Source organism: Panicum hallii, chromosome 4 (genome assembly GCF_002211085.1).
Source record: "Panicum hallii strain FIL2 chromosome 4, PHallii_v3.1, whole genome shotgun sequence".
In the NCBI taxonomy this organism is placed as follows: domain Eukaryota; kingdom Viridiplantae; phylum Streptophyta; class Magnoliopsida; order Poales; family Poaceae; genus Panicum; species Panicum hallii.
In genome coordinates, this window is record NC_038045.1 from 47,169,746 (window position 1) to 47,187,271 (window position 17,526).

Sequence of the window (17,526 nt, forward strand, 5' to 3'; positions counted from 1 at the left end):
GCACAAAAAGGAAAAAATGAAAAATAAAGTAAACACGAGAGGTTCTACGCAATCATTAATTTGAGGAAGATATATAGCTATCTTTTTTTTCCAATGGATAACCATTTGTTGTGGCTATATATATATATTAGCCTATCAACCCGTGCTCCCGCACAGGTTAGTTAGAATTAATATAAAAATAAAGCTTATAGCTAATAACTATAATTCTATCTCACGCCCTCTTTCATCTAATACATATTCTAACACATACTCTAAATATATATTTATAATTATCTAGTTGTAATAGATTTCATTTTGCATCACACCTCCATGTATCTTTGACATATATTTAATTGAACCATTTATTTGTGAATTGGTATCCTTATCTCTTCCATTATACATGAATACATGCTAGCACATATCTTGGGTAGTATTTTTATATATACAATAACATAAATAATATATTCATAATGATAGAAATAGTAATTTAGAATTTTATATTGGTGCACTTTAATATTTTTTTATAATTATATAATTTAGATTAACTTTAAGGGTTACTTTAATTTTTAATAATAATATAATTGGATAATTTATATGCAAATTTAGGGGTTATTTGCATTATTTTATAATGATATAGGTGGATAATCTTCACGAAGATTAGGGGTTTATTTTTAGATTTTTTAAAATGGTAGAGGTGGATAATTTAGATACATGTATAGGGATTACTTTAGTTTATTTTCATAGTGGCAAATGTGGGTAATTCATTAGAAAATATAACAACTCCAACGACTATTATGATTAGAGTTGTCTAGATATTTCTGATTTTTATGCAAATTTCTAGAATTTCTTTATTTTTTAAAATGTTTCGCCTGAATTTTAGGTAGTTTTACGTGGAGGTTTCAAAAGAAACCTCCAATTAGTAATAGTAAGATGAACCACCTGGAGTTTCAAGGTTATAAAACATATACAATGAGGTATCGCATAGTCGCGATTATTGTGAAGGTCGCGAAGCTTAATTCAGGAATAGGGCATTTAAGTTTATTATCTCTAATAGCTAGCTGTTAAAATTAGCTATGGCGGGGATCCAACGCACCATCTAATAGACTAGATGATTATTAGCCAACCATCATTAGTTGCCTGCCTCAACCCAACTAAATGCAGCTAATAGATAGTGAACAACCTAATTAAACAGCTCCTAACTAATAAAAATCTACTAACCATTAGCCAGGTAACAATTTGCTATAGTGAATCCAAATGATCCTTATAGCTCCAAGTACACGTTCTAGGTTCAAAACAAATTGAGTTTTTCTGCTGACCAACTCATGCTCGCGTCTAAATTCCTCTCCCACCCGTTTACAGCCGGGTTGCACAGATTTTTTTTTCCGAGGATGCCTCGAACCGCTTACCGCTAATAGACTAATTAGTTGTAAATGCGAGCGCCATATTAATCTGGAGATTCGAATCTGGTGAGAAACCAAATAACTCAGTTCAATTGAGTCAATTCACAATAGAGTTACATGATTTGAAGCGTCTCTGCAGTGGTCTATGACGCCTCATAGGGGTAGTGGTGTAGCTAGAGTTTCGATCTAGGGTGGTCCAATGCAACTTAATATGAATTTTAATTAACAATATATAATTTAAGAACTTATCAAAACCAACATTCTAAAATAAATATTTTTAAAATTTGCTTAATGTAGTCGACACAACCACAATGTGCAAGCGTATATACGTGCAATGGCGTCGTGGCTCGCAGGCCTCCGGACTCCGATAGTTCCTGCTGTGGTGTTGCGCTGGCCGCCAGCAAGGCCTAGCTGCCTAGTACCAACGTACTTGCCGATGCTTGCTGCTGCAGCGCTGTTCTTGCTCAACGGCCTGACGTTCCGTGCTCTGAGTTCAGTCAGTGCCGCACGGTTGCCTCGAGGGAAAAACTGAACGCACAATAATACCTCAGAGAAAGGAGGTGACGGACACCAGAAGCAATGTCTTCTTTTTTCGGAATCGATCGATCTAGATTGCTAAACAAGAAGTAACGTGCCTTGGATGGATTCTTAGGGTGGTAGGGATAGGGATTAGGTATGTGTATTTATATAGGTGAGCGTACGTGCATATATGTGAGCGTCTGCATCTGTACTGTGTTAAAAAATAATTATAACTTTACAAATAAAAAAAAAGTATTCATGTAAAACGACTCTCCAATACTAATTTTGCATGCGGTCATTATGAGGAGTAGGTATGGATCAGATTTTCTCCTAACAAATATTGAATCTCTAAGGACCAACTGCGGAAGAAGCCGCCCACGAGTTGCCAAACAGCCATCCAGGAGCCGTGGATCACGAGGGCACGAGACCCTCCACTTTGCAGCGACCTGCCTGTTGCTGCTCCGTCTGCTAGCTGCCAGCGTGCGGCACGACGGCACGCCGAGCTCTGTTCACATCGATCGCTGTCATCTCTATCCAAAACAGTGGCCAGTTCGATAATTAACCAAAAAAAAAATTAGGATCTCGGACCTTACCTGCCGCTGCCGCGCCCTAGTTGACGTGTGTCTGCCACGACCTCCATCTAGGTTCAGGCTACGGCACCCAATAATGAGACTATTTTGCCATGGGCAACTAGTTTAATCTATCCTGCAGTGACGACGCTGGCATGGCATGCGAGGTAGGTGTGCTATGCCATGCCCGGCCCGTGCATTATCTGTGAGAGCGATGCTGATCCCGGCAGCTATTTAAGCAGCTAGCAGGGCCGCCATTGGAGGCCAACACAACCACCCGTGCTCAAGTTTGAGTTCTAATAACAACAGTGCTCTTGCGCATCCACCCTTCGAGACAACCGAGAGCGGCGGCGGCCATGGCAGGGCGGTGGCCGGTGTTGATGCCTTCCGGGCTCCTTGTGTGGATCGTTTGCTGCACTTGTAAGTGCTAGCTCACTCGCTGTCAGTTAATTCCCTGACATACATATGCATGGAGCATCAAATAAAGTTGAATTATTACTAAATTTTCCGCTTTAATTTTGTATACAATTTCTGATTTAAATCCAGGGGCGGCGCAGCAGAGTGTGGCAGCCTCGTCTCCCTACGGCGCCAACATGACGGACCTCATGCATCACGTGGAGTTCTTCGACGAGAACAAGGACGGCATCATTACCATCACTGAGAGCGTTAAAGGTTCGTGACAAGTTTTTCTGAATGTGAAGTTATATTAGTCCCTCCGATCCCTCCAGCCAAATTTGCATGGTGTTTCAAACTCGGCTTGGAAATGTGTATGCGCTTGTACAGGTTTCATCGCGATCGGATGCGACCCTGCCTTCGCCCTTACTGCGGCCACGTCGACCCATGCTGCTTTCGGTCCTCTAACAACCCCTGTATGTTGGCAAACTTGCTTGCATTTCCAGTGCTCCATCATGTTCGCATCTTCATTTGCTTACATGCATGTTTGCTTACCATCTTGTTTAATTTCTTCCTACCTGTCTCTTTCGAACGAACCATTTAATTTCTTCTTCCTACCTGTCGTAGCCTGGAAAACTACCGAGCACAAACATCCATGTGTCCCACATCAACGGAGCGGTCCATGCAAGCGACACGGGCGCCTATGATAAGAAGGGGAAGTATGTGCTCGATCGTCTCTGAACTTGACTTGATTTGAAGACTAAATTGCTCCTCCGATCCATTGAAACTTCTTGAGTCCTTGAACAGAAATGATGGCTGAAAACCTATGTTCCACGATCAAATAACCTCGCGCGTTCAGAGTGGATCGACTTATACGACTTTCGTTTCCCGACTTTTCAGCTTCGTCCCCAAGAAGTTCGAGAGGATCTTCCAGAGGTTCGCTCGCACTGAGCCGGACGCCTTGTCGTGGCTGGAGGTAGAGACGATGCTCACCGCCAACAGGGACCTTCTCAAGCCTTGGACATGGTACTGCTGCCTCCCATCCATTACGTTCTTTCTCACTCTTGACGTTTTTGATTTTTCAGATTTTAGAGATCGATCAATAAGTGAAATTTGTTGAACTGAATCGATGTGCGCGTGCATGAATGTAATTAATGTGCAGGCCCGCGGCGGAGCTGGAGTGGCAGCTGATCCACTTCCTGGGCAAGGACAGGCACGGGTACCTCCACAAGGACACCCTGAGGGGCATCTACGACGGGACCGTCTTCCCCAAGCTGCGCGACCACACCATCGACCCTCACTCTGCTCACAGCGACGCATAATGACGGTCTGATGGATGGATCAACAACTTGCTTCGGCATCGCTGTTTCTTCAGAATATGATGTGTGTTGTGTTTGGGTAATAATAAGATACATGTGGTAACGCGTCAGTGCACAGTAACCAGCTTAATTAGCTACCACTCCCTTTTGCTCTAGACCAAGCTTTCCCACTCCTGCACGTATCACCGTGTGAAAAAGATTGATGCGCTCGCTCTACCTGGAATAATAAAAACAGAATGGTGTGTTTTTTTGAGAATTTTATTTCGAGCCTACTTGAGACGCAACGAGCTGTATATATTGCTGAAGCGCGCCTGTGCACGAGCAGCAAGTTAAGTGCCACGAAGAGGATTCCTCACTTCTTTCTCTCATGCAAAATCGTACAGGGGGTGCGGAGGCCAAGGGAGCTGCCTCACCCTACTCCTCTCCTCATAATGACCGCATGCAAAACTACCGTTGGAGAGTCTTTTTATATGCACACCTCTTTTTTCTATTTGTAAAGTTATAAATTTTTTTACAAAACACAGTACAGATGCAGACATTCATATACATGTACGTACACTCAACCTTACGAATACATGCACGCAATCCCTACCCCTATAAGCAGTGGCGGAGGACCATGGAGGCAAGGTATGGCAACTGCCATACCTTATTTTTTCTATGGTAGTATATTTCTCTTAATCCTTACTTTCGATCAGTTAAGTAATGAGCATTTGACAATAGAGAAAAGTAGAAAAAGAAGTAGCCCTCCTCAGCGATTGTAGAAGTGGACAAGTGGTTTGTTAGTCATACATCCGCGTGATAAATAATAAGTTTTGTTGCTTGAAGATTGATTGACTCCGCCATACCTCAATTTTTATCCGTCCTCCGCCACTGCCTATAAGGCGTTATATATAGATCACCGGAGGCACTTCAAATTGTGTAACTCTATTATGAACAAATTGTGTAACTCTATTATGAACTGAGTCGTTTGGTTTCTCACCAGGTTCGAGTTTCCAGATTAATATGGCGCTCGTGAGAACGTCTTTCTCCAATGTAAGAATCAAACATAAGAAACCACCCCTGTACCCTTAAAACTGCTGTACCATTTGGCTATTTGAGAGCCCACTTTAATGAGAAATCAGCTGGGGGGGCATCCCACGTTGACCATAAAAAAGAATATGGCGCTCGTATTCACGGCTAATTAGTCTTTTAACGGTAGGCAGTTTGAGGCATCCGAGACAATTTTATTAATCTCATGATCTATCGAAATCTATGTTGTACCGAGGTTTGAATTTAATTTTTTAATATTGTGGTGGAACGGTCTATCTATACGGTTTGGAGTCCCTAAGCTTGGATGCTAGCATCTTCAATTATTTTTTATTTGAGTAGTATAGGCGATGCATCCATCCATGGTGGCATGCCTACGGTGATTAAAATTTGCTAATCCAGTCTCCCATAGATATTCTTAGATGAAAGTGCGTGTATGTGCATTATCTTTCAATTGTCTGCTGCAGTTAGTTAGTTAACTCTGTTTTAAACACCGTATAAGTTTTGAAGATACAGGAGTAAGGTAATTAACTGTATCATAGGTTTAACTTATGATTATTTCGTAAATCTTTTGAAAATGGTATATCTGGATTTGTCTTGAACAGTAACTTCAAATGCTATAATATTTTTCATGTATTTTACATTGGAGACTAGTACCGAACGAATGTATAGATGTCTTGATGAAACTGTGCCAAAGTGCAAAGAAAGAATTTTTTTTGGTAGTGTTTGGGTTTATAGTCCAAGTTTTTTTATAGGATATAGTCCAGGGTTTAGGTAGTACACTTGCTGTGCTTTTGCAGAGGGAATTTCTTGAAAGAGTACAGTGTTATTGTAGTGTGTGTGCGCAGATGACGTGGCGCGGCATCTACTAATTAACTAATTGTGCATTTGTGCATGCGGAGTTTAATACAGCACAACACATGCTACGCGGTTGACGGATTGATGCTACCCAAATTGCTGTCGTAGACAGCTCGCTCTCTCTCTCTCTCTCTCTCTCTCTCTCTCTCTCGTCCACCGTAGACAGAGACAGACAGACAGACAGATATCTGATCACGCATCACTGTGAAGATCTTTCCTGCGCTCCTCGAGCTCAACGAATATGGTCCCGTCGTAGATGCCCCTCGCACGCTCCTTGGTAAGAAACCCATATCTGTCGTGGGCGAGCTGGTAGATCAGTTGCCACTCCGCCTCAGCAGCAGGCCTGCACAGCAGGGTTTTTTTTTTTTTGAAAAGTTGCATGAGCAAAAGCACATCTTCTTTGTGTTGATTCAACGATGCAAAGAAATTAAGCATTACCATGAAACGGGATCAAGAAGATCCCGGTTGAACGTGAGCATTTCCTCTATCTCCGGTAGCGTCAAGGCGTCCGGTTTGACATGAGCGTGCTTGGTCTCGTCGAATTTCTCCTGGACAAACCTGGCAGTTGGAACAAAACAGTAAGCGAGTGATTTTTGTCATGGAACACCTGGAGTATTTTAGGAACTGTTTATGATTTGTAGTCAGGTCTGAACATTTGTAAAATTAAATCGAATGGGATGTGTTTTGTCTGCTAACTATATTTCTTCTACCTTCCTTTGGAATCATAGGCGCCAGTGTCACTTCCATGAATTGCTCTGTGGATGTACTTCACGTAGATGTTGACGTAAGGTGGCAGTGCTCCCGGCTGCATTATATTGAAATGAACAAGAATAGTAGAAGAAGAAACCATGTGCAAGTGTAAGTGCGTGTTTTGTCTGAACGTGTCGGAATTTTGAAATATAAATGTGCACACTAGAAGAAGAGAGAAAACATACAGGGTTTGTGAAAGGAGCAAGAGCACCATGGACCGTCGAGGCAGCAGCGCTGGAGAAGGCGATTTCGCATCCGACCGCAACAAATCCTATTAACGAAGACACAGTATAACTAGCTGGAAAATTATTCTTCAAAACAGAAGTTGGTGTGATGGGAATTCAGAGAAACAGACGGGCTTCAAATTAAACACGGTACATGTCCTGCACAGCTGAGAAAAAAGAGGTCACCTTGGAAGGTCTCCAGAGGAGTGATGATGCCGTCTTTGTTCCTGTCGAAGAAGGACACATGCTTCTGCAGTTCTGTCATATTGGAGCTAGCACCGTCAGCAAGCGCCCTCGCACTCACCTTCCCAGCTTAACAAAACACAAAGAAAGAAAGAAAAAAGGATTAGTAACTTAATAAACTCACTCTAATTACTAAACCAATTCGATAAGCTACTGTCATGTTGAGCTAGGAGCATCAGCAATTTGGAAGGAAATGCCAAATCATCCTTACAGAAAAGGCTGCATGTCAACAGCAAAGACAGTATCGACAGCGGCGGTCGTAGGGAAGCAGCAGCCGGCCGGCGGGCCACCATTGCCGCCGGCGAGTTCGGTGTTCGTCTCCGGTTGTGCGGGTTTGGTCTATGGTGACCACAGGTAGCATTGGCAGTTCCGAGGCGCACTCGATCATTGCCCAGCTTAAATATACCTGCAGGGGTTGTAGAGAACTGGAGAAGGCACCAGGCCTTTCACTGGATGTTTTTGTGGCCTGTGGCACATGCTAATCTGGCAAGAAAAACGACGTTCCGACATGTACAAATCAGTCAATGTTCCTTGCAATAATTCAGGAACCATCAACTTTTGTGGCGTGATCGGGAACGAAGGTCCCAGAGGTTGGAGGCGTGTGGCACGACGGTCGGCCACACGACAAACAGAGCACTAGAGCAGCAGGCAGCCGATAGCTGTGGTGTGAATGGGCTTGGCTGGTGACTGGTGAGTGGTGACTCGCTACCGGCTGGACTGATGGTGGATCGTGGCATCAACAGGATCTCTCTAAAAAAGGAGTAATTCGAACCAGCCACTCCGTTAAAATTTGAAACATAGCATGCAGAGAGAGAAGGGCATCATACAAAAGTGTGAAAAATTACAGAGAATGGGTTTGGTAGTTACTCCTAATGATCCGTGTGTATCTCTTCTCTCTTCTTATGCAGTATTGCAGTCAGACTGTTACGCTACATGTACATGATCTGCCCTATAAAATAATCGTCAGCATGCAATTTCTTCTTGCTCCTCTTGTTTGGCTTCCTCCGCCCAAAACCTGAGGCCAAGTTTTCATTTTGAATGTCAATTTGAGCCCTTGACCGATTTGAATGCTCATACCATTCTTCGATTAGTGGCGCATGAATGTTTAATTCATATATTCCAGCCAATTGCCATTCTGTGCATGAACTACTAATAGGAAGACTTCTCATAATAACTAATGTTGCAGAATGAACAATTTTGATTCTAAGTTTCAATCTTACGGAATCTCCTTTTGAAGCCTCCAGGTGAAGCCATCTAAGTTTCTAGATGGACACTAAAGAATAGAGAAATTATAGAAATTCTTATAAAAATCAGAAACATCCGGCCATCAATCCGACAACTCTAATCATAATAGTCATTGGATCTATTATCTTTTCTAATAAATTACCCACCTCTGCCATTATAAAAATAAACTAAAGTAACCCCTAAACATGTATCTAAATTACCCACCTCTGCTATTATAAAAAAAATCTAAAGTAATCCTCTAATCTCCATGTAAATTACCCACCTCTATCATTATAAAAAAAATTCTAAAGTTACTCTCTAATTTTTATGTAAATTACCCACCTATGCCATTATAAAAATAATACAAATAACCCCCTAAATTTGCATATAAATTATCCCATTATATCGTTATTAAAAGTTAAAGTAACCCCTAAAACTGAATCTAAATTATATAATTATAATAAAATATTGAAGTGGACAAATATAAAATTCTAAATTACTATTTCTATCATTATTAATATATTATTTATGTTATTATTTATACAAAAATACTACCCACGATATGTGTTACTGTATATTCATGTATGATGAAAGATATAAGAATACTAATTTACAAACAAATAGTTCAATTAAATATATATCAAACACACATGGAGGTGTGATGCAAAATAAAATCTATTGCAACTAGATAATGATAAATATGTATTTTAGAGTATATGTTAGAATATGTAATAGATGAAAGAAGGCATGAGATAGATAATTATAATTATTAGCTATAAACTTTATATTTATATTAATTCTAATTAGCCCATGCAGGAGCACGGGTTGACAGGCTAGTACATTCTAATGACTGTAATAATACACTATAGGTACAAGTTATTGAATAATTTTTCACTATTGCTTTCGTATACATTATATTGTGTCTGGATGCTGGACTCAGTCACATATCACTTCGTGAAGATGTCCTCTGTTCCTCCAACTTGTAGAACACACTGCCATCGTATATACCTCTCGCACTATCCTTGTGAAGAAATCCTTCCGTATCACTTGCTAGCTTGTATATTAGTCCCCACTCTTTTTCAGGCGCAGCCCTGTTTTTATAGGGAATGAAAGTTTAGATAAAATGAGAATCGTTTTCACTTTTGTTGGGTGTCATATTCAAGAGGACACATCTATCAAATCTAGCTATACCATCCCTTTGTATGACGGTCAATAGTAACTTACAAACAATATATTACATACAAAATTACCATGATTGAGGGTCTAATGGATCTCGATTTGCTAGAATCATCTCCTCGATCTCCATGGATGTTAACGCATCTGGTCTGACCTTTGCATGCTTTGTGAAAATTTCTTCAAACTTTTCTGGGACAAACCTACCGAAGTTTTAATTATATGTTTAGCATGCAGGTTGGTTAGAAAAAAATGAAGAAAACGAAAAAGTTTAACAAATATATATGTGTATATATATATATATAGTTGTCATGTTTGTATGTATAATGTTGATCCGAGTTACCTTCCTTTAGCATCATATGCGCCGGTATCACTTCCATGCATTGCTTTATGGATATACTCTACGTATATTGAGAAGTGAGGCAGTGGTGCATCAACCTGCACCGAATTGAAAAAAGGTAGAGAAAAAAAGTCAGTTCCTTACGTGTGATGAATTAACGTATCAGACTCGTTTTTTGCAAGAGAGTAGGGGGCTTTACAGGGCTTGTAATAGGACCGACACCGGCACTAACGGATGCAACTGTAGCCCTGGCAAATTCCGCATCACATCCAAGTGCAACATATCCTACAGCCCCAAGCATCAGTTCTCAAAGTATGTCAGGAAATTTTACAAAGTAATTAATCTGCTAGAAATATATGAATTTTCTGGTTTTGTGTTTTATTCAGAGTATTTGTGTTAATAAGCACACTACCTCATCAACAATTGTAATAGAAAAATTTCCATGACAAGGACCTGATGTGCATAAGCAGAATACCTTAGGAATGTAAGTGAAAAAAAAATCGGTGGAGAATAATGGAAAATATAGTTAGTTAATACACCAATACTACCGAATGAGTCTAGCTCAACCAGCAAGATTACTTTACGGTGGAACTTGTCCACTTGGGGTTGGCATATATACTCTTATTTTCTTATATTTATTTTAGGATTTAACCAGTGTATTATTTCAGTGGCAAACTACGTGCCTGTCGATAACGAGGTGCACGTATGTGAACGTGTGTATATGAATATCTACAACCGTACCGTGTTTAAAAAAAATACATACCAATTCTATGCCAACTGAAGTGCAAGTAAGATACTTTATCTTTTTTTTTTAGCTACAAAAAGAAAAATTCCAATAGAAAAGGTAAATCAGCATAGAAGCTGAAGGAACCGCTAGAAAAATATATAATAGAAAAGCACTAAGTTCCGAATCAGTATCTTGTCCTTCTGATTTAAGCACCAAATTGAGCACTCTTCGTCTATCAAATTTGACTGACACATGTTTTTTAGAATTTGTTGTATAACCATAAAAGCTAGTAGTTTAACGAACCTTCAAACATCTCTGAAGGTGTAATAATGCCATCTTTATCCCGGTCGAAAAATTCGACATGCTTTTGGAGTGCAGTCATGTTAGCAAAATCAGTGCTTGCCTCCCCATGGCCACCTTACATAACACAACAACAACAGCAAGTGAGAAAACTGAAAAGTGAAAACCTCTATGCAGCAATATTTTTGCTAGCTGCAGGGGTTATGCCAAGACTTCAGGATGATTGCTTTCCCATAACTCTGCTAGAACAAAAATGAAATTAAAGATACAGAATAGAAACCCATACTAATTGTCAACTTACAGCTGAATACCCACAGAAGCAGGACAGCTGTCACTGCTGCTGCCGGCAATGGTCGCCAACCCGGCATCACCACAGGTTATCCCTTCTTCTGCAGATGTGTGTGACCGTGGGACTGCACCTCGCAGCAGGTAGCGCCCCATGGCTTTGCTTAAGTAGCTCCCTGGCCGGAAGAACTAACGATGGAGCAGAGGTATCGTGGTAGTAGTAGGTACTACTAGTCCTTTGCTCATTTATGATTGATGCAGATGTGTTCGAACTTGGAATCCTGAAAGAGGGGCTTTCAAATGCCCAACAAGTTAAAGCCGCATGTGTGCCTATCGGATATGTGGTGTTCCTTGTGGATGCTTGGCAGAAGCTGGAACCGTACAGTTAGGTTTGGACCAAGACTGGAGGGCAATGTACCTGCGTTGTTTTTCCCCTTTTAGTCTACGTGTGATTTTACTAGCCGGTTAACCAACTTGGAGAAAAAACACAAAGAAGGGAGTGAGATTATAAATTTGTATGAACAAGCTCCAATTTCGTACTTTACGATACCAAACCCAAATTACAGATTTGTACTTCCTTTTACCCTTTATAATGAAAGTAAACATCTAAATAAAACGAATATGAATTTAAAAAATACGGGAGGCTACAACTATGAATTATCTCACTCAACTTAACCCACAAATACTTGCAGTTTGTTTACGAAGGCTCTTCTTACAGAAAAGCTGAATTGACAAACATACAGAACCAATCAAACTACGGTTATAATTCACCGACCCACATTCGCACCGTAATTTACAAATTCGTCCACATAACAGAGTGTTTGTGATGTTCTTATCACTTCTTCTTTGTCGATTCCTTCTTAGCCTTCCTCTCTTGCTCCAACCTTTCAAACAGGCTGCCATCATAGACCGCCCTGACTGTATCCTTATGGAGAAACCCGTCCTTGTCTTTGCACAGAGAATACAGCACCTTCCACTCCGTGAAGCCACCCAGCCTACGACAGTTTTTCCAAAAAAAAGGTGAGCTCAAGTGAACAACATCTAATACATGGACGCTATGTTTTTCATAGTCGTGAAGAGAACTTACCATCCTTTGAAGTCTTTGGGTTCCCTGTTTGCTTGGAGCATCTCCTGCAGCTCTTTTCCTGTGAGAGCATCAGGCTTGGTGTGGGCATACTTCTTGAATATCTCCTCAAACTTTTCAGAAACAAATCTGCGAATGAACAGGTTTTGATGAGCTATACTAGTTGATGACTGTAGCTTTAAACAATGGAAAAGGCTCATCCTCACCCATTTCCTCTAATAAGCTTCATCCATCTCACATAAGGGGGAAAATGGGACACTACTTATCTAGCAATTTTCACGTGTCTCGTCACATTTATTTTATGGTTAGCTGAATGATTAGTGTACCTGGTCATGACTCATGAGTAAAGTACAATGACAGGTGAGATTAATTCTACTTATCCAGACTGGAATTCACTGCTGCTGGCATATGGCCTATCTGAAGGGGGTCATACAGATGGTGACAGATTGGATTTGGAATTGGATATATGTCTTCTTTTGCCCAAAATTTTTTTGACTGTAGATAACTCTATCCGTTAGATAGGCCATTGTATCTGAAGGAGATCCTTGTTCTTTTGCAAAGGGGATAATAAGGCAGGCTATGTTCTATCTGTGTCAAGGTTCATCTTAACAGAAACATGTGTTGGCCTACGATAAAATTACAGCGAAAACAAACAAAGGCATCCAATTCCTCATTCAGTATTGGCATTAGTGTTTTCCTACGCTTTGGCATAACACAGCTGGTCCAGATATGTTTGCAGGAACTGATCAGCTAGGGCTGGAACCCTGGTTCCGGCAATTATTCAGTAGGCAACCTCCTCAGTCCGATCCATAGGCCATACTCAGTTTTTTTCAACTCATGACTACAAGTTTGACAGGTGTTGATGCAACCAAGAGTTGTAATGTTTCTTTTGTCAGCATGTACTAAATTGACTCCTTACTTCATCCCCGCACTTATTGAAATTGACTAATCTATATGTCGAAGCTAACCCATCCCATGGGAACTGTTTCTTATCACCTCGTTGGCCTCCTGATGCAGTTAACTAATGTAGCATTATTCACCTCTTGCAAACTGTTGCTGTAGTTTATGAGAGTGTTGCTTTAGACAGCGGAAACGACACACATAACCCTTTACCCCCAGCTGTCCGTTCCTTTTAGACTTCTGTTGAGCTAATGTGGAGTGATAATGCATCCATCTATCTCACATCAGAAAAGTTGCACTATTTTTATTGCTTAGTCTTCTTTACCTATTTGCATGTGTCTCAGCGCTACTTTATGGCAAGCGAGATAAATGATCAGTGTTGCCTTGTCTTGACTGACCAGTGAAGTGCAAAGAGAACTCAACTGAACAGAGCTGGACACTTGTACTGCGGCACACGGACTATCTAAAGGTTTCATATTGATGGTGACAGATGGAACTTTTGAAAAACAAAAGTACCTTCCATTGGCATCGTACACTCCTGAATCGCTTCCATGCTTGCCCTTGTGAATGTTCTTCACATAAATGGGGAACTTGAAAGGCGGAGTCTTCTGGTTCTCCTGCAGTAGCGACACGAGAAACGCGGGAATTAATGAGTCAGCATCAGAAATGTAGAATAAAGATGGTGGTTTTAACACCGGAATCGAATCACACTTGTGGACGCATGACACGACTTCTTCAGAGCAATATATGCGTAGAAAAGATAACCAAAAGGCGGTAGCTTTACTTGGTTGAGTGTTCACAATGGAATGCTGTAGTGGTATGTATGTAGTATGCCTTAACACATGGACCGTAGCTTTATGCCTGCCCTTTTCTTTTGCTTTTTTGAAGAGAAAAATGGCATCTTTCTAGTTGTAATGCGTGCTTGCAAAGTGGCATGAATGTATCTTCACGTTATAGGGATTTTTTTTTCTCGTGCAGTACTTATCCGATCATATGGCATTATTGTTAATCTCAAGGAGAAAAGAGGTATGGTTAGTTTTCTCTAAAAAGAGGTATGGACGTATGGTTAGTTTAGAATTGATTATAATTCCTTGATAATCTTACTTAACTCTAGGAGAGGCTAGTTAACCTCCAATAATTAATGTACTCCTATGCAAACGGCCCATGGGGCTCGATCAATACATGGAGCATTAACCAATTCATACTTGAAATGGTATGCTGAAGCTATGCTATAGAGGTTACATAGAAACATGAAACAACAGGAGATAGATGCTGACAGGCGGACAGGCAGTGGCAAACACACACCAGAGGAACATAGGAGTATTATGTTGCGGTTACCGGTTTGGTGTTGGGCCCAAGTGCGGCGTTGACGAAGACGGCGCTGGCGGCGGACAGCGCCACCCCGCAGCCGATCGCGCGGAACCCTGCAGCAGTACCTCTGATCAACCGTCGCTTGATCCATTTAAAGGGATCAGAACTCATCAGAAGGCTTCCAGGCTACAACCGTCATCGCTCGATCGAATGGGATCGGACTGACTCTGAGCCAGGAGACCGCCGGCGTTCCTCTCGTGAAGTCGCAGCGAGACCGGCCGGCGTGGTTTAGATCGACTGACCTTTGTACGTCTCGGAGGGGTAGATGACGCCGTCCTTGTCGCGGTCGAAGAAGGCGGCGTGGCGCTGCAGCGGCGTGAGCTCGCCCTTGTACACGTCCGCCATGGAGGAGGAGGAGGAGGAGGACTGCCCCGTGGTGGCGCCGCCGTCGTTGCTCCCTGGTGCCAGCACAGAGAGGAGCGCGGCGGTTACGAGGGCGAGACTCGCGCCGCGAAGGACATGGCGAGCCACTGATCTTTGGATCTGCATGGCGAACCCGGCCTTTCTCTACTCCGGCTTCATTCCTCTCTCTACATGTATATATCCTGATGATGCTTCTTGGGGGACTGGACTACTTACCGGTGTCTGCAGCTTTGCCGGCCATGGAGGTTGCAGGAGATGGAGATCGACGAAGCCGAAGAGTTGCAGCTAGGGAGACGGAGAGGGGAATGGGGAGTTGGAGCCTTCGAGAGAGAGGAAGGAATGTGGCAGACTGGCGGGGGGATGCGCTGGTTCGAAGGAGGTGGCGGGGCGGCGGAAGGGGGAAAGAATCGGTCGAGCAGTTTGCGATGGAATTCTGGAAACTGACGCTTTGCGGGTGTGCTTTTTGTACGCGGCCACAGCCGTGTTGTGTGTAGTGTAGGCTAAGCAACCAGGCAACCTAGCCAAAAGGTTCGAGGCTGGGCCTGGATGTGTGCCTCTCCCTCGGCGTCTCTTCAGCCAGGGCGCCGTGTCTGGATCGGGCACGCACGCGAGCAGGCACCGCCACCGCCACCGCGCCGCTCGATCGGCGTGCGGCGTGGTGACGACGAGCCGGGCCAAAGGGATGAACACGATCGGCTGGCATTGTTCCAAAAAAACACACGATCGGCTGGCCGGCGGTTTTGTCGTCGCGGCGGCCGGGGGCGTCAGCTAGCGAGTGACGACGCGCGTACGCGTACGTCGCCTGCCGAGAGCTGCTATGTCGCGGCCACGTACGTACGTGAACGTGGACCGCATGGCACGAGGCGCCATCCATGACACGCATTCGGTCCGTGGGTGAGGTGCGCTCATGCGCCGGCTCGTAATGGTAAGGGGGAGGTCAGAGATGGTCTCGTTGGAAGCTACTCCCCATCTCTGTTCTAAATTATAGATTATTTTAATATTTAAAATTTATAAAATTTACTATGCATCTAAATATATGCCATAATTAGATATAGAGAAAATACTACATATTTAGAAAAATTAAAATAATATGTAATTTAGAACAGAGAAAGTACTATATCCAATCACTTAGTATTATGAAAAAAATACAATTAATATGTTTGGTTTTATTTAACGTGGTCTATTTAAACCACCAATCATATAAATGTATATGCCGCGTCCGTGAGTGAGAGTCGCCATGTTGCCAATATGACTATCTTCATATCTAACCGTTGTCGGTGCGCCTCCACAGAGCTAGGATTAGAATTTGGAATTGGGAGTTGGGTCGTTGTGTTTGTGGCTGTTACCAAACCTACTAGAGGAGAGCCCTTAAGCCGTAGCCAGCAACACAGAGACCCTTGGATAGTGAGACGATTATCGCCAACCACAGGTGCTTGAGGTTAGGCGGCAAGTGCTAAGATGGTAAGGCGGCATTGCGATATCTTTAGTGGATCTAGGCTATAGCTACTATTACAAAAAGCATTTGTACTGACAATCAAAATATATTTGTACTGACGGTTTTAACATCCACCGGCAATCTTATGCCAGCACAAATCAACATCTATGCTGACAGGTGCCACCGGCACAAATACATGTGTGATGGCGATTGTGTTAAGGGTTCGCGAGCACTAATCAATTCCAATCATTTTAAAATTTTAAAATGCAAAACTAAAAATATTTTCATATATTACTAGACATCTACACCCAACTGCCCATCATTTGGTACAAGTCCCATATTTTTTTTCAAATACATGCAGTGTATGTGGTTCGAAACCGAGACCTCTCGCTTCGCTGTTCCTTCCTTACCATCTCACCTACGTATTACATCTTATAGTGTTCTTTCCAAGCATTGCTATTCTTTTGATATCACTTTTCCGAATTTTAAATTGTGCGTTTGATACTCTAAATGATCTCAAATTAAAAAGTTGGCAACTACAAAATTTTAGATCTCGTCGAGCACTACAACCTTGGTATAAAGTTCATCTTCATCCGAAGTTGTTTAAAAAATTCAAAAATGTATTTTTTTATTTTTAAATTAGATTTCAGAAATGGTAATAAATATTTGGCCTAGTAAATGATCTTGAACAAAAAATGTGTCAACTACAAAGTTTTAAATCTTATAACTTGGATATAAGTTTGGTTTCATCTTTGGTTGTCTATAACATGGATATAATGTTTAAAATTCGATTCAAGAAATGGTAACGAATATTTGGCCTAGTAAAAGATTTTGAACAAAAATATTGTCAACTAGATCTCATTGAGCTCTATGACTTTCATATAAAATTTATCTTTATCCAACTTCATATGAAATAATTACTTAGTTTTTCTTAAGAAAAAAAATAATTTGTGCTGTGTATTTATGCTGGCGGTCGACATAATTTCGACATACTTATGTCGACCGCCAGCATAAATACAGAGCATTTGTGCTGACGGTCGACAA

The 17,526-nt window shown here is 41.8% G+C and overlaps 4 protein-coding genes across 5 annotated transcripts; 1 reads left to right on the forward strand and 3 right to left on the reverse strand.

Annotated features, from left to right (window-relative positions):
- The first annotated feature begins 2,726 nt into the window (after positions 1–2,726).
- On the forward strand, positions 2,727–4,440 carry LOC112889783 (probable peroxygenase 4). The gene is made up of 6 exons (XM_025956553.1): positions 2,727–2,887; positions 3,014–3,139; positions 3,251–3,336; positions 3,488–3,579; positions 3,761–3,886; positions 4,023–4,440. The coding sequence occupies exons 1-6, from the start codon at positions 2,824–2,826 to the stop codon at positions 4,180–4,182; spliced, it is 654 nt and encodes a 217-aa protein (XP_025812338.1). The 5' UTR covers positions 2,727–2,823; the 3' UTR covers positions 4,183–4,440.
- A 1,500-nt stretch (positions 4,441–5,940) lies between these two features.
- On the reverse strand, positions 5,941–7,685 carry LOC112889693 (probable peroxygenase 5). The gene is made up of 6 exons (XM_025956442.1): positions 7,492–7,685; positions 7,224–7,349; positions 6,999–7,084; positions 6,774–6,868; positions 6,502–6,621; positions 5,941–6,406 (listed from the first exon to the last, which is right to left on the reverse strand). The coding sequence occupies exons 1-6, from the start codon at positions 7,571–7,573 to the stop codon at positions 6,256–6,258; spliced, it is 660 nt and encodes a 219-aa protein (XP_025812227.1). The 5' UTR covers positions 7,574–7,685; the 3' UTR covers positions 5,941–6,255.
- Positions 7,686–9,257: 1,572 nt separating this feature from the next.
- Positions 9,258–11,510, reverse strand: LOC112888605 (probable peroxygenase 4). Its single transcript, XM_025954858.1, has 6 exons — positions 11,346–11,510; positions 11,048–11,161; positions 10,217–10,302; positions 10,021–10,115; positions 9,755–9,880; positions 9,258–9,595 (listed from the first exon to the last, which is right to left on the reverse strand). Exons 1-6 carry the CDS (start codon positions 11,410–11,412, stop codon positions 9,445–9,447), a joined length of 639 nt encoding a protein of 212 aa, XP_025810643.1. The 5' UTR covers positions 11,413–11,510; the 3' UTR covers positions 9,258–9,444.
- Positions 11,511–11,968: 458 nt separating this feature from the next.
- LOC112891130 (probable peroxygenase 5) lies at positions 11,969–15,684 on the reverse strand. 2 transcript variants are annotated; one of them, XM_025958062.1, is made up of 6 exons: positions 15,264–15,678; positions 14,927–15,082; positions 14,652–14,737; positions 13,830–13,930; positions 12,417–12,542; positions 11,969–12,324 (listed from the first exon to the last, which is right to left on the reverse strand). In XM_025958062.1, the coding sequence occupies exons 1-6, from the start codon at positions 15,286–15,288 to the stop codon at positions 12,165–12,167; spliced, it is 654 nt and encodes a 217-aa protein (XP_025813847.1). In that variant the 5' UTR covers positions 15,289–15,678; the 3' UTR covers positions 11,969–12,164. The 2 variants fall into 2 exon arrangements, with proteins under 2 accessions (XP_025813847.1, XP_025813846.1); XM_025958061.1 differs by having other exon boundaries at positions 14,927–15,684.
- Between the last annotated feature and the right edge of the window lie 1,842 nt (positions 15,685–17,526).

Excerpts from the sequence above, each read along its gene's own strand:
- LOC112889783 (XM_025956553.1), top strand. The coding sequence starts at position 2,824 with ATGGCAGGGCGGTGGCCGGTGTTGATGCCTTCCGGGCTCCTTGTGTGG. Across the intron at positions 2,888-3,013 it reads GTGGATCGTTTGCTGCACTT|GGGCGGCGCAGCAGAGTGTG; the intron begins GTAAGTGCTAGC and ends ATTTAAATCCAG. Across the intron at positions 3,140-3,250 it reads CATCACTGAGAGCGTTAAAG|GTTTCATCGCGATCGGATGC; the intron begins GTTCGTGACAAG and ends GCGCTTGTACAG.
- LOC112889693 (XM_025956442.1), bottom strand. The coding sequence starts at position 7,573 with ATGGTGGCCCGCCGGCCGGCTGCTGCTTCCCTACGACCGCCGCTGTCG. Across the intron at positions 6,622-6,773 it reads GCCTATGATTCCAAAGGAAG|GTTTGTCCAGGAGAAATTCG; the intron begins GTAGAAGAAATA and ends TCCAACTGCCAG. Across the intron at positions 6,407-6,501 it reads CTTCTTGATCCCGTTTCATG|GCCTGCTGCTGAGGCGGAGT; the intron begins GTAATGCTTAAT and ends CCTGCTGTGCAG.
- LOC112888605 (XM_025954858.1), bottom strand. The coding sequence starts at position 11,412 with ATGCCGGGTTGGCGACCATTGCCGGCAGCAGCAGTGACAGCTGTCCTG. Across the intron at positions 10,303-11,047 it reads ACCTTCAGAGATGTTTGAAG|GATATGTTGCACTTGGATGT; the intron begins GTTCGTTAAACT and ends TTGGGGCTGTAG. Across the intron at positions 10,116-10,216 it reads TCGGTCCTATTACAAGCCCT|GTTGATGCACCACTGCCTCA; the intron begins GTAAAGCCCCCT and ends AATTCGGTGCAG.
- LOC112891130 (XM_025958061.1), bottom strand. The coding sequence starts at position 15,173 with ATGCAGATCCAAAGATCAGTGGCTCGCCATGTCCTTCGCGGCGCGAGT. Across the intron at positions 14,738-14,926 it reads CCCCTCCGAGACGTACAAAG|GGTTCCGCGCGATCGGCTGC; the intron begins GTCAGTCGATCT and ends GTACTGCTGCAG. Across the intron at positions 13,931-14,651 it reads TTGGGCCCAACACCAAACCG|GAGAACCAGAAGACTCCGCC; the intron begins GTAACCGCAACA and ends TCGCTACTGCAG.